The following is a 14,444-nucleotide window of genomic DNA, read 5'->3' on the forward strand; positions in this document are numbered from 1 at the left end:
ACAGTGAGAAGGGTTTGCAGATCAATTGTCACAGTCATGGAGTTCGAGATACTCAGGGTTAATGTTCTGGCTCTCTGAAATTTCAGGATTGACATCAAGCCGCAAAGCACAATAAGACTGTGTAGGGACTTCTTACCTCATACGGATCACGTGGTACCAGTTATGTAGTGTTTTGGGGGCTTGGCTGTTGATAATAATGAATAATTATCAAAGATAGTTACTAATTATTTTATGGAACTTTTCATCTGATCTGTCTCAGATACCTCAGGGGTACCACCTGTGTAACAGGGAATGATAGCCAGTTCAGTTCTATCAGTCTCATAAGATATACTAAAGAATTAATTTGGAATTCATATTAATAATTAAATTAATTACAATTACCAGAATTAACAGTAAAGGAAGGAGGATTTTGGAGTTCTTGACAGAGAAGAGGTCGACATTTCATTCACCTTTGTGCTCATTAATAATACAGCAAGTAGATTCCAAAAACTATATTTATTTTCTAATGAAAACAAATAAAACACAGATTCTAACTACCTATATGCAGCTTGGTGTGTAGAGAGAGCAAGAGAGAGAGAGAGAGAGAGAGAGAGAGAGAGAGAGAGAGATGGAGGAAGTGTGTGTATGACATGGGACTGAACTACAAAACAAGATGGCGGCTCACAAGAAACTACATTTCAATTGGAGGTTATCAGAGAGCAGGAAGTCTGTCCTCGGTCTCCACCAGGTGCTGGAGGACAATAGAACATAGAAGCTCGTCTTTAGCGTTGCTTCTTGTGTGTTTCTGTTAAAGGAACATTTCTAGATGTTGTCTTTGATGTGAAATGTGCTGTATTGTGAGTTAACAAGTTAGTAAAGCAGAGATTAGCGTGCAGACCCTGTGTGTGTGTGTGGCAGAGCTAATGTTGGTTTACAGGTTGATAACTACTCCCAATATCATTATCAATAGAACTGAATCACTAATAACAGAATTAACACATCTTCATAACGTTAAACAGTTCTGTGCATAGCATCATGTTTAACTAATCGTCTCATGTAATTGCCCAGTGGTTGGTTAACTCTTCCTTAATGTTCCTGAAGAAGCAGTTCAGTTGTTTTCAAAGCCTGAAAAGCTGCTGGCTTGTGTGGGAGTTAGCACCTCCTGCTAACTCTGGTTGGCTGTGATGAGCAGGCGGAGAAGAAGAAGCTGAAGCTGGTGATTCAGGAGAGTCTTTGCAGCGTTCTGGTTGTTCCCTTTCAGACCTGAGGAGCTTTTAAACTTTTAAAAGAGCTTGGTCTGTGGTTCTTTTCCTGCTTGTTGAGAGATTATAAGCTGGGTGCTCTCTCTGACCCTTGTGGTCGAGTCGGGAGAGGATTTGAGTCCTCTGGGTTTAGGCCTCTGGTGTTAGCAGGATGCTCGGGCACAAATGAAGATTGTCTGTGGTCTGCTGAGATCCCAACAACTGCTACTGTGGCTCAATGAAGCCCACACAAGTGCATTGGAACAATCAAGACGACAGCAGCGCTGCACTAAAACAATAGTTTGCTGGCAGTCGGCAGTCTGTGACTAATTACACATCAAGCTTTTTCCCTTTACATCAATGTCAGAGGAACAACAACAGGGTTCTTGTTTAGCTTCCCAGGTCATGGCACCAGCTTCGCACATGGTGTAAAAGGACATTGTGTCTCACTCATGTTAAAGTTCGGTTCCACCATTGACCCTTTCCCCACGTTGCACCGAAGCAGGGATTAAAGCTTTAGGATTGCTAAAGTGCATGACCTGTGTCTTGCAGCAGCACATGAGATGTTTAATGGATGTGTTCAAAACAGACACGAAATGTTAAAAGAGTTAACTTTGTGTTTGGTTGAGCAGACTGTGTTTGTCTGTGCCTGTGGCTTGAAGGTATATCATATCACATTTTATAATCAGGTCATGCAAAAAAAGAACTAATATACATTTGAAGCTGTAGTTTAGCTAAAGAGACCTGACATTTATTTAAATCATTAAATCAACAAAAACCTATCCTGATGACTTTGACACCTTGTTCAAAGGACCACTGTGTGCTGACAGTTGTTCCACAATGTTTCTCATGTTAAAATGTTTCTCCTGCATTTGTATTTCTGTAGGTGTGCGTCTCCTGTGACAACAATGACCCGGCTGTCTGGGGAGTCTCGGACCTCTCTCACCACACCCGGCTCTCCACCATCAGAGATGTCGGCCCCCCTGTCCAGCCTGGCCATCTCTGTGCCCTCCGTGGCCCTGAGCCCCTCCGGAGAGGAGGAGCGCCCGCTGTTGCTGTCCAGTGCACGTCAGCCACACAGGTCTTCAAGCCGAGATAAACAGAAGAGGAACTCTGCCCACTACAATCATGGCCATGAGGCACACAGCCTACCACCGAGTCCACTGTTGACCTCAGAGAATGTAGACTACCAAAGCATCGGTGACCGTGACACCACAGCTGCCAGCCAAACGTTCTCAGCATCTCCTGAGAAATTCATCAGTGGAAACAACAATACCAATGACTGCGGCACCAAAGGAATCGCTGATCACGTGCTGCATTATATGGAGTCGAGTGCAAACAGCATGCTGGTGAGTGAGACAGAGGAGCCTCAGGGGGATCACACACATTTCCTCACCATGGAGAGCACGACAGCCCTTCTGCTCAGGGTGAAGGACGGCAGCAGGACTAACCCAGCATCAACAGACGGTGACCCGTCATCCAAGCCCGTCATCAAACAAGACCCAGATGCTGTGTGAACAAAAGAAATAGCTTCAAAAAAAAAAAAAGACCTTTATGTTGAGGGGGGGAAAGAAATGATCACTATTAAGCCTTTATTTTCTATAAATTATTTGCTGCATAAAGACTTTTGAAGACAAATAGAAAATGAAACTTTTATTTTAGTGATGTAGTGAATAAAGAGTTTTCTAAAAAAAAAACACCAAAAAAAAAACAAAGAGAATACAAAAAGAAAGAAAACTTGTACAAATGTGGTCAAGTCCTGTAGGTAAAGTGCCATACACTAGTATGTTGCTACAGCTCACAATATATTTCAGTGCAGAAAAATATCGATGGTGCCTTTCTGTTCAGTATGTTTAAGGGAAATGTAACATTGCAAACTGGGCCGTGTATCACCATTTTAATCTTCCAGTTAACACTTGAAAGGAACTTGCTGGCTGCTTTTTGAACATCTTGCAGGTGAAAGCACCCACTGACACAGCAGTTTGACATACTAGATGCTCTTGTGTTTGAAGCGCATGCTCCGCTCCGAGAGACGGCAGTGGAAGAAAGAGCTGGCTGTCGTTTGTTCTGCAATCATTCGACTTATCTGCTGTCTGACTGAGACTTCTCCCCCTGCTCAACTTCAACCCCCCCCCCCCCAATACTCATAGAACCATCATTAATCAACCCAGTAACTTGATTTGTCGTGAGGTGAAGATTTTAGACATCATAATGTCTGGACTGCACTTCAGCTTATCCGTCCAATATTATACCAGTAAATAGATTTCATAACTCTGAGATTAATGTGCAGCCATGCACAATATCTGCTTCTTCGGTGTTGGTCTGTCACCTAAATGCTTAATATACTCCTGTAATTTGTTTTGTATTGGGTTGTTAACTACATGTTTCCATTCAAGTTTCCCTGTGTTGAAGGGGTACTGCACTGCTGTGGTTCAATTACAAGTTGAACATTAGATATGTATTGTAATATGTGGCTGGAGCCTACATTGCCCTTGAATCCACATCTGTGATGTGTACAAAGGGACTTGGTTAGGGCCTTGCCCCAAAGACAAAACTACTAGTGCGAAGACCAGCAATCAATTCTCTATGATTGTATATTTACATACAAAAAAAAAAAAAGTCACCTGGATGAAAGTTTTAATATAAAGAGGGTTTTTTTTGTGCAGTGTAAAGAAATTAATGTAATCCTGAGAAATGCATTTTCTCGTTAAATGTGAAAAAGGTGTGATCAAAATGTTATTTACTTGTAGTGGTATGAAGGCAAGTTAAGGCGGTTTGATTTTGTGGTGAACGTATCACTGGTCCCAGCACACTCACTGCTCAGTGGTTTTCAAAGGGTCCTCCAGGGGGCGCCAGAGAGCCGCAGAGTGGAGCATTTCAGCCGGAGACCTCTGGAGCAGGGGTCTCCAACCTCGGTCCTCGAGGGCCCCTGTCCTGAATGTTTTAATTCCCTCCCAGGTGAAACACACCTGATATCAATGAGGGGCTCGTTATTGGGCTTTTTCACCACCTTGGTGATGACATCATCATTAGATTCAGGTACGCTGAAGCAGGGAGGAACTAAAACATGCAGGACAGGGGCCCTGAAGGTCCGGGGTTGGAGACCCCTGAGAGGATCAGGGGAAGCTTCTTCTTCCCAGCATTCATTTTTATCTTTCCTTTTGAATTTTGAGAAACATTTTTAGAACAACATTTTGAAAACGATAAACTAAAGAAATCAGTCGTGGTGCAAATCCAGATAAAACAAACTATGAAAACTTACCAGATATTAGAAATTATAATAATCTGAGCAGGATAAGAGTGATGCATTTTATTGCATACTAGTGTTGACATCAATATAGATTTTTATAAGGTAGCTTAGCTTACTTTGAAAACTCTTCCTCGGACTTATTTCGGAGAAGAGACCAAAGATGTTGTGATTCCAATAGACAGGAAATTGTATGGAGTAACAGATTTAATAATCAAATAAAGTAGTTTTTCCAAATGTCCAAACAGAAAGCCGAGGAGAGGCTGACTCTGATTTGCTTCATTGCAGTCCTGCTCGGGGGCTTTTCTGCAGTGGAAGTCGTTGTTATATCCTCCAGATGAAGGTTGGATCATCTCACACAGTCTTGCAGACACTCACCTCAATGCCGTGTGCTCCCCATTCCATCCATGCATGCCATCATGAACAGGCTTTGGACACCGAGTCTGAAGCTGTGACACACACAGCGACAGCTCTTGATCCACATGGTGACCATGTACATGTACATGGCAGGACAAGTCTCCAACGTTTTGATCGCACCTCATACACATGTGAGCGACTGATTTTTGTTCTCTAAATGCAGCTTGTTACAACTCCTGAGAATGTATGTGCTTGTTTTTATCGGCCACAGCTTGTGTTGAATTGTACGTGTGCTTTGAAATGACTAACATTTGACAGAATCCGCTGATATAAGCATAGTTTATGAAAGTCTGCCAAAGACTGTCACTTGGAAACTCTTGAAAAAAAATACTGACTCATGCAAAATAAGTCAAATAAGCAACTACTGGGCTCTGTAAGGAATCATAGCTTCTATAGATGTATGTATTTAGACTCAGCAGTCAGCCTGGCTTAAGAAGAAGTATGACGACAGACTCATTAGTGTTTTTAATGGTGGCTGTACTTCTGAACTTTACATTTAGATAAAGGTTATTATTTATTTGGTTCTTCAACATGACTTCATGTTAGATAATATATGCGGTTATATTTAGCAAAGTTAATTTAAAAGATGTAAGAAATATACAGCCATTTCATCCACATGGTCATTAGTACTCACCAGAAAATAACTACTTGCACATGTTACCACTTGTATGCTCAGCATAACTCACGTTGCATTGCTTTTAGAACTTCCAGTGTCTTCAGATTGTGTAAATACACCATGTAAGCTATCAATGCTGTTGTTTGTCATTGAATATGAAATCAGTTCTTCTGTATTTTGTGCCTGAGCATCAAAATATTTCCGAAGAAAAAACATCCTTTAAGTTGTTCTGTCTAACCACTGAAAAATACAATGAAACTGAGTCATGTGCAGCTGTAATAATAATAAACATTTCACATTTGATCTTACTAAATTCTTCTATGTGTTTCTTAATTAAAGCTGCTGGTTTTTTTTTATATAACATCCTTACATATTTAAAATGCACCGTGAGGTAGTTGTAAGTGAATCTGGGCTCGAGGACTTTTCGGTTGTTGACGTCTCACAAGACCACAGAACAGTTGGTTCATTTCTAAGGAAAGACATTCATCATTTGTCCTGATATAAGGTCATGACATGCGGAGTCTGACTCAGGATTCGGGCTGAGCACCACACCCAGCAGGGTGTCCTGCAGACATCTGATGCAAATCCTCCCTCCATTTCCTGCTCAAAGGACACTGACTGGCCTCATCAAAAAATATTAGTCAACAAACCTTTTTCACGGACGAAGATATAAACGAAATAAAAAAGTAAGAAATGGAAATGAAGACTGTGACGAAATGTAACTGACATTTAGTCAATGAATCAAACGAACATGTTAGGGCAGAACGAATGGACAAGAGATCCAATCAGAGCTGCTCTTATTGTGGGACAAGTTGGGAAGACAGCCAATCGGAACGAATCTTAGAGGGTCGGTTGATCTATGTGAAAGCAGCTGAGACTTTTTCTTTAAGAGACGCTCTAAACTTTACACATTTTGCTGGACCTTTCCACATCAGTTAAATTGTTTCCATTATAGTTAGTTGTGTAAAGTTGCAGTCTTAGGAGACGTCCAAATTGTCCCTCCTATCTCCTTTCCTGACTACTTTTCCTGAACCCCGGAGGTGTTTAAATGGCGGCCATGATAAGGAACGTTCAAATTCTCAATAAGCAAAGGAAAGGAGGCTCAACACTTCCTTTAGAACCTCCTTTAACCGAGGAAACACCGACGCTTCCTTTACCAAAGGAGACCAGATCATGCTGCCCCATAATTCCTTGCAGCGACAACATTTAAAGGGACCTGCTCATCAGAGCGTTCAGGGAAACTCAGGATGACTCAACGCAGATCATGTTAAGTTAACAAAGCAATAATCTGCCTTGAACAACTTTAAATAATCTAAAACCCAAATCCCAACTATGAATGTTATGCAGATGTTGTAAAACAAACACGGTAAAGTAAACTATTTGTTCAGCCTATTCTCAGTTTGATTGGTTATTTATTCACCTGGCAGCCTCGTTTCCTTTGATTTCCATTCAAACCTTGTGATATTTGAGATTATATCAGCGTTTAGAGGCACACGGGAGGGTGTTAGAAATTCACTTTTTCTAGTCCATCTTTGGAAATCTTTTGTTTTTTCACGATGGATTATTACCACGTCACCGAGTGGAAGTGCGGTCCAATTGTCACAACAAACTGGATCGCCTTTCTCTATCTCCTTTAGGAAGCCTCCTAACACCTTTCCTTGACCCCGTGATGTCATCCACGGGGTTTAAGGAAAAGTGGATAGGAAAGGAAATAGGAGGGACAATTCAGAAGCACCCTGAGTTACACAGCTTTGCTTGATTCCAGTTTACTTTTAGTTTCACTTTACGTTCGCCCATTGAGCACTAGAATGAGGCGTGTTGCCTTGCAGCCGCTCTGAGTGCATCGGCCTGCAGCAGCAGCGTGTCACAAACTACAGAAAGGACATCTGGTCACACGTCACATCTGTCAACAAGGACAAGAAGACGGTCTGCAAACAGTGTGGAGCAGAAATCACTGGGAAAAACTCCACCCACCTGAAGCAACACTGACAGACTTCTCATCCGGAAAGACATGTGAATGTCATGATCTGGGGGTTGTGGTGCTTTCCACGTGTGTTTTGTTGTCTGTTTTCCCTTCCTGTGTTCCCCCTTCCCCCCCTGAGCTAGATTGGTTGCAGGTGCTTTCACAGGTGTGGATGATCATCATCAGCTCCACTATTTAAGCTGGCTCTCTCCAGGCAGTTGGCGCCAGATTATTGTCTTCACCTTGTGGCCCCTCGTCAAGACTACCTATGCTCCCGTGTCCTGTCGTCTACTCGTCCACGGTTCCTCTCTCTGGATTCACCTCACGTCTCACCTAAGACTGCTCGCTCTGTTTCTGTGTCGTGCATTTGGGTCCAGTAACAGTGAAGGGAAACACACATGCCGAGGTTATTTTATTAAATAAACGACTGTTTCTGCTAAATTTGGAATAAAATAGAAGCTAAAAGAAACTACAAAACAGAGTATTGATGAGATGATTTACTCTCTGATCTATTATGAGTTCAGATATTCAATGTGCTCAAATTGAATCAGATGTTTTATTATAGTGGATTGTAATGAAGCAGTGGCCATTAGATAGGCTCTGAACATGCGTCTGCACTGGAAATCACCCTCAGCTCTGCTTTGTACCTCCAGAACGCAGTCGTGCTATTTTGACAAGTGTCACATGGATGTAGTATATGACTGGACAAATTAAGTGTGTGTGTGTGTGTGTGTGTGTGTGTGTCTGTCTGCTTTCCGGAGGATCGACATGCCATGCTCATGTTTTTGACATTAGGATTAAAATAAAATACATGTTTTGTAATACAACTGTTAACTCTGTGTCTGTATTGTATATTGAAATTTGAATATCATTCTATAACAGGCTGATGACTGGATATTCTGGAGAAACACTTAGTCAACTAAAACTTATGATATTTAGTCGACTAAAACTAAATTAAGACTAAAGAGGTTTTAGAGGGCTAAACTAAGACTAAAACTAAATGGCGTGTTATTCAAAAGACTTAGACAAAGAAGACTAAATCAGAATTTGTTGTCAAAATTAACACTGCCTGAATCAACAGCTTCTTCTGCCCAGCCTGCAGAACGCAACCAACCACAGTTAGCACAGAGATGCTAACTGCCACAGAAGCCAGCAGCATCCCAGACCTGGACAACAAACCAAACTGTTACGGTCCAGTGTCATTCCGTGTTTCCCCCTCCTCATCTGTCTGTTTTTCAGCAGGCAGTGTGAGGCAGGACCCGGGGCCGACTGCTCCTGGTGCTGCGACGAGAACCACCTGTACCTGTTTGAGCAATCTACTCCAGTATGAAAGCCTGGTCGTCTCAGCGCCACACTGACAGATAATTCCGTCCTGTTCAGTCCGGCTCCTGGTCGATTGTCCTGCTCCAGTTGGCCAGCTCCCTGCCTTTCCTGCCTGCTCAAGATTCTTTGTGAATTAAAGCCTTAGTTTGAACTTGCCACCCGCCTCTGTCTCCGCTTTGGGGTTCGCTCTGCTAAAACACAACACGAACTCTTTCAAAGACATCAAGGAAGTGGTAACAAACAACTGGGCAATTACGTGAGACAATTAGTTAAACATGATGCTATGCACAGAACTGTTTAACTTTTATGAAGATGTGTTGATTCTGTTACTGGTGATTGAGTTTGAACGATGTTGACATTGGGAGTAGTTAACCTGTAAGCCAACGTGAGCTCTGCCGCATACAGACAGGCTCTTGCATGCTCATCTCTGCTTTACAATGAGCTGGAGGGTAACGTTGTGGGACACCCAGACCCCTCAGCACGCCGGCCCTGTGAGAACTGTGGCTCGTTGTCCCACGCCACACGTGCACCGGTCTGCCCAGCCACAGGACAAGAGATGTCAGAGCTGTGTTAAGCTCAATCACTTCGCTAAAGTGTGCCGCTCAGTGCCCGCTTCCACGAGAGCCCAGCGCCGCTCATCCCGCCCATCAAGCCTGACGACCATTCACTCTGTGGGCGCCAACAGCGAACCTTTCACCTGGTGAATGGTGGAGCTGGATGACGTGTGTTTACCGCTGCTACTGGACACGGTTGCCTCCCGGTCTCTTCTCAGTGAGTCCACAGTCCGGCGGGCCTTTCCCAGACACACCATCAAAACTTGATCGGCACTGCTAACTTTTTTGTTCGTTATGGCTCAACAGTCCTCCCAGCGTTCATGTCCCAGGTGTCCCACCATGGCGCCAGCCTCCTAGGACTCGACCTGTTCTGTGCCCTGGGTTTCTCCATCACCGAAAACCTGCGTGCCACCATCCTGACAGTGACCACACCGTGGCAGCAGCGCTGGCCATTGCTTTTCATTGGGCTGGGCTGCCTCCAACCACCAGCTTCCCATCGACCCAGCTGTGGAAACAGTCATCCAACCTCTGCGTAAGCTCCCCTTCACCCTGCGCGACGATGTCACAGCCGAGCTGCAGAAACTGCTGGATGCCGGCATCATCCAACGAGTCGACGCCTCGCCCTGGATCTCCAATCTGGTGGTGGCAAAGAAGAAGACAGGTGGTCTTCGCCCCTGTGTTGACCTCAGACAGGTAAACCAAGCGGTGTTCCTTTTCACTCAGGAAGATTACAAAAATAGTGTAACATCTCTGCAGTTGTGTTCTTGTTGCAATGACAAGATTTATTGATTATGCTTGTTAGTTACGATTCTTTTGTGTCGCCTGAACGCACCATTAGAGCGAGCTGGTCTGTGATTGGCGAAGAGTGGATAAGGGGGCGGGCCAGGTGAGCGTGCAGACACACGTGTGTCAGTTTGGAGGAGAATGGAGGAGCGGCCCGGTTCTGTTTAATAATAAAGCGGCTTTGCAGACTGTTGGACGTTAAAACAGTCATATGAGAGTAACACGTTACTAATTAACGCGTTACCGGTATGTAGTTAGGAGGGACAATTTGGACGTACCCGATAGCTTGTTGGTGTGTAAACAAGTACCCACTGCATTCAGGGAAACTGGAACCCGCCTCACAGAAAAGGAGTCCACTGTGATTGGCCCAGAGTGGAGCACAGGAAGTGGGTCACTGGAGGCGGTTCCCTGGAAGAATGGAAGCACCCAGAGTTTATAAATTTGGTTGTTTGTGTTGAATCTTTCTCTTTCCAGGCCTCAAGTTGGTGAGAACACGGCCGTCTTGTGCCGCCGACCATGTGGTGAGAATTTCTTTGTCAAATAAATAATTGTGTTAATTCATAACTATATCAGATTCTTGAGCCGGCCAGAGTTTAGGAACATGCAGAATCTAGAGAAAATAGATAAAAAAATATCTAAGACGAGCAACATTTTTATACCTCGATCTGCTTTCCAAAGGGTTAGTTAACCGTTTCAGCCATTAGTGCTGTCAATATACGTCTTTGGTTTGGAGTTCCTAAAATAAAAGAAATAAACAATAATGAAGTAAATAACAATATAAACTTTCCTGACAGAGTCCAGCAGATGAACAAACAGATAATTAAGTTTTGTAAAATGCTTTTTCCGGTCCGCTTGAAGATGGAGACAGAGCAGAAAGAGGTTCAATACACACACAAAAAACCTTGGAGGAAGTGACTGCTCTATAAAACGATGACGTAGCTGACCACAAGGTGGCACTGTGGGACCACAATATCCTATTGATATGTGAATTTCCACTGTAGAGCAGAGCTTCACTGAAATTCTATCAGGCGTTTACATGATATAATCATAAAATAAAAACAAATTAAAAAGAAGCAAAATAGTAGGTTTAGCCCCCCACAGACACCTGAAAATTAAAAGGAAAAATAGGCCTTAAATGGTGCATTCTTATTGTGGACTACTAAATACTACATTGTGACATGTGATCAATTGGAAGAACCAAACACCAAATATGTTATAGAAGAAATATACTTATTTAAAAGCACATAACTGAACCAATATAAAGATGGATATAATATATATACATATACACATGAATATAATATATACAAAGATGTATACTAAATAAATACTAGATAAAGTTTTACTTCCGAAACTACATACAGTCGAGTTTCATCTTGAGTGGGCTGGACCAGTAAAGTTTTACTACTATAACCTTTAAATTTACACTTGAAAGTGTACAGTGTATGTGATGAAACAAGGTCAAACAATTACTACTGAAAATGAGTGAAATGTAAAAATAAACCTATAAGTTCTATATAACCAGCTTGCTTGGTTATATAGGATAGGATTGGAGCCTTGAACCAGCTGGTTTTGGTCCACGACTTTATGTTTGACTGAAGTGAAACAGCGCAGCAGCAGGAGAGGCTGTCCGCTCATCAAGGTGCATCAACATCAACAGTTAAAACCTCTCTGTCTGTTCTTATCGGAGCTCCTCGTCCGAGGTTCTACCGTACACATATTTTAGAGGCTCTAAACAAGCTGTGGCGCTATTTTTTCGGCCGTCTTTTTCGAAAATTTACCATCCAGATGACAACTGTAGGCCCGCTGCCTAAAACACTCACTGAAATGGAGCTGCTGCTACTTAAACTGCCTGTATTCCGGCTGTTCCACCGAGCGCTCCCCGCTCCCCTTTCGGAGGACGCCACTACGAAATGAATGAAGAGGAAACCCTGATTTTAGTGCTTGGGACAGCACAGAAGTTATGTTATTTAAGAAGACGAAGAATCGTACTTTACTAATCCTTTGGGGAAATTTCTTCACTGATGGGTCAGCATTGGTAGACACCCACACAGGGCAGAGCTCAGGTGGAGCTAGTGGGGGCCGGGGGTTTTGCTCAGAGACCCTGCATGTTTTTTTTGGACTGTGGAAGGAAACCAGAGTACCCGGAGGAAACCGACACACACATGGGGAAAACATGCTCCACACCGAAAGGCCAGGGGCCTCATCTATAAAACATTGTGTAGGAGTCTTACTAAAAGTGTGCGTGCGCCCAAAAGCTGAATATGTCATGCGTCAAAAAATATTCAGATCTGTGCAACCGTGTGTACACACATCTGCACACACTTTCCTGTCATAGATCACAATCCAATTGGAAGGTTGCACAGTTCATATCCCGCCCTCAATACGACCACTTTCTACCATAAATGGTCAATGTAAAGTGCTCCGTGATTAGTTTTGAGACAAGGAAAATGAATCTGCCAGAGGGCGAAGTTGTCAAGGGGGAGGTGGAGGTCAGGAGAATCATAGTATTTGGTGGTCACGGTAGTGGCTCCACTAATAAAAGAAAAAACAAGTGATCGGCAGCAGGATGTCACCGCTGTAAATAGTGTGAGAGCCACAGAGAGATCGGTGACTGCAGAGGTGGAGAAGAAGAGTCTGATCTGAAAGAGGAGGCCAGAGGAGAGAGACATGGCACCGTCATGGGGGGGTCAAAAACCTGAATCCACATTGCTGGACACCAGAATTGCCCCCATCGCTGTGACGGTCAGCGTGTCTGGCAGAGTGTCGGCGAGGGAAGGAAACACAGATTTGCTGGAGACGAGATCAATAAAGTACAATTTTATCTGTGTTTTAAATGTATAAATCAAATGTGTCAACACGGTCTGTGAAAACGCACAGTGGACTTTGTGTCGTGTCCGCAGTCACTCTCAAGTTGGAAGCGGTGGGAGACGAGGCGGTCATCTGTCTGCAGCACCAGTGCACGAGCCACCAGTGTGTCGTGAGCCCAGGGGTGGTGCCAGCGCATCCATAGTTCACTGGAACAGTGTCTTCAGCAGAACATTGTAAGAGACGTCTGGAAGGGTCTGAACACCGCACTGCCGGACTGTCTTCTTCTTCTTATGGAGTATCAATTGGTCTTTAAGTGTTCCGAGAGTCAGAAGAAACAAGGTGAAACAGCTTTTAGTTCCTACCTCACCTGTGGAAGAAACGTCCTGAACACCTGTAGACTGCTGACACACTCACTTCTTTTAAATCGGGACTTAAAACATTATTATTTGCACAGGCTTTCGAATAAAAAATAGACTTCAATCATTTGATTACACCTATCTTAATAGTGTGCTTACCTTATCTATTCAGATTTTTATGCTGTTTTCAATCCCTTCAACTCTCATTTAAACAGTGAGTGATTTGAAAATTTCTCTTGAAGTGGTACTGTGCTTCGTTGTCTGTATTTCTTATTTCTTTTAAAGCTTTAATATTTTTCTTTTATTTATTTGTAAATCTTTCATGTATTCCTTTTATTTCTTTGATTAGCACTGTAAATTGCCTTGTGTTTGAATGGTGCTCTATAAATACATCTGCCTTACCTTGCCTATGAAGTGCAAACATTTCAAAAGAAAAATTTGCTTTAATTTTTCACAAAAAGTTCCTCTTCCTATATGCTGCAGTCAGATTAACGGGCATAACTCAGCACTGAGGCTATAACTGATAGATTGAGTTATGTGAAAGTTAGAAAACCTATTGCTCAAAAAACAGCATTAGCAGCAAATGGTAAATGGATTTCACTTATATAGTGCTTTTCCACTGCTTGAGCAGCCTATTCACATTATCGGTTCTTGACAATTAAATTGCCTAATTTTGTGCCTTCTGCTTGAATGATCTAAATATTACCTTGCCGAGAAAGCAAAATATTAAAATTGCATTAAGTTGTAATTCTACCCGAGTGTGTGTGTGTGTGTGTGTGTGTGTGTGTGTGTGTGTGTGTGTGTGTGTGTGTGTGTGTGTGTGTGTGTGTGTGTGTGTGTGTGTGTGTGTGTGTGTGTGTGTGTGTGTGTGTGTGTAGTTTTTAAAACTCTTAATAGAAAAACATTTATTTTATTCATTTAAAAGACTTGTTCGTTTTCAAGCTGATTTTGCCCCTATCCAGCAGGTAAACGGAGAAAACAGTGAAATAATGTTAAATCTGAATAAATAAACAGATAAAAACGTGTCTCGAGTGTATAGTTTGTTTGGCTCGTTTGTTGATCGAAGTGTCATCCATCCAATAGGAACAAAGAACAGAGCGTGAGCGAGAGAAGAGTGGCCAATGGGAGCTCAGGGGGCGGGGCTCGTGCTCCCT

General features: G+C 42.9%; 1 protein-coding gene across 1 annotated transcript in view; it reads left to right on the forward strand.

Moving 5' to 3' along the window:
* Positions 1 to 2,907, forward strand: part of nrg1 (neuregulin 1) — a 63,806-nt gene extending 60,899 nt beyond the window's left edge. The window contains exon 8 of the mRNA XM_080476448.1: positions 2,107 to 2,907. Within this exon, the coding sequence (XP_080332574.1) occupies positions 2,107 to 2,737 (631 nt within the window). The 3' untranslated portion in view covers positions 2,738 to 2,907. The remainder of the gene's footprint in view (positions 1 to 2,106) is intronic.
* Positions 2,908 to 14,444: the final 11,537 nt, after the last annotated feature.

This window comes from Lipophrys pholis (assembly GCF_963383615.2).
Source record: "Lipophrys pholis genome assembly, chromosome: 12".
In the NCBI taxonomy this organism is placed as follows: domain Eukaryota; kingdom Metazoa; phylum Chordata; class Actinopteri; order Blenniiformes; family Blenniidae; genus Lipophrys; species Lipophrys pholis.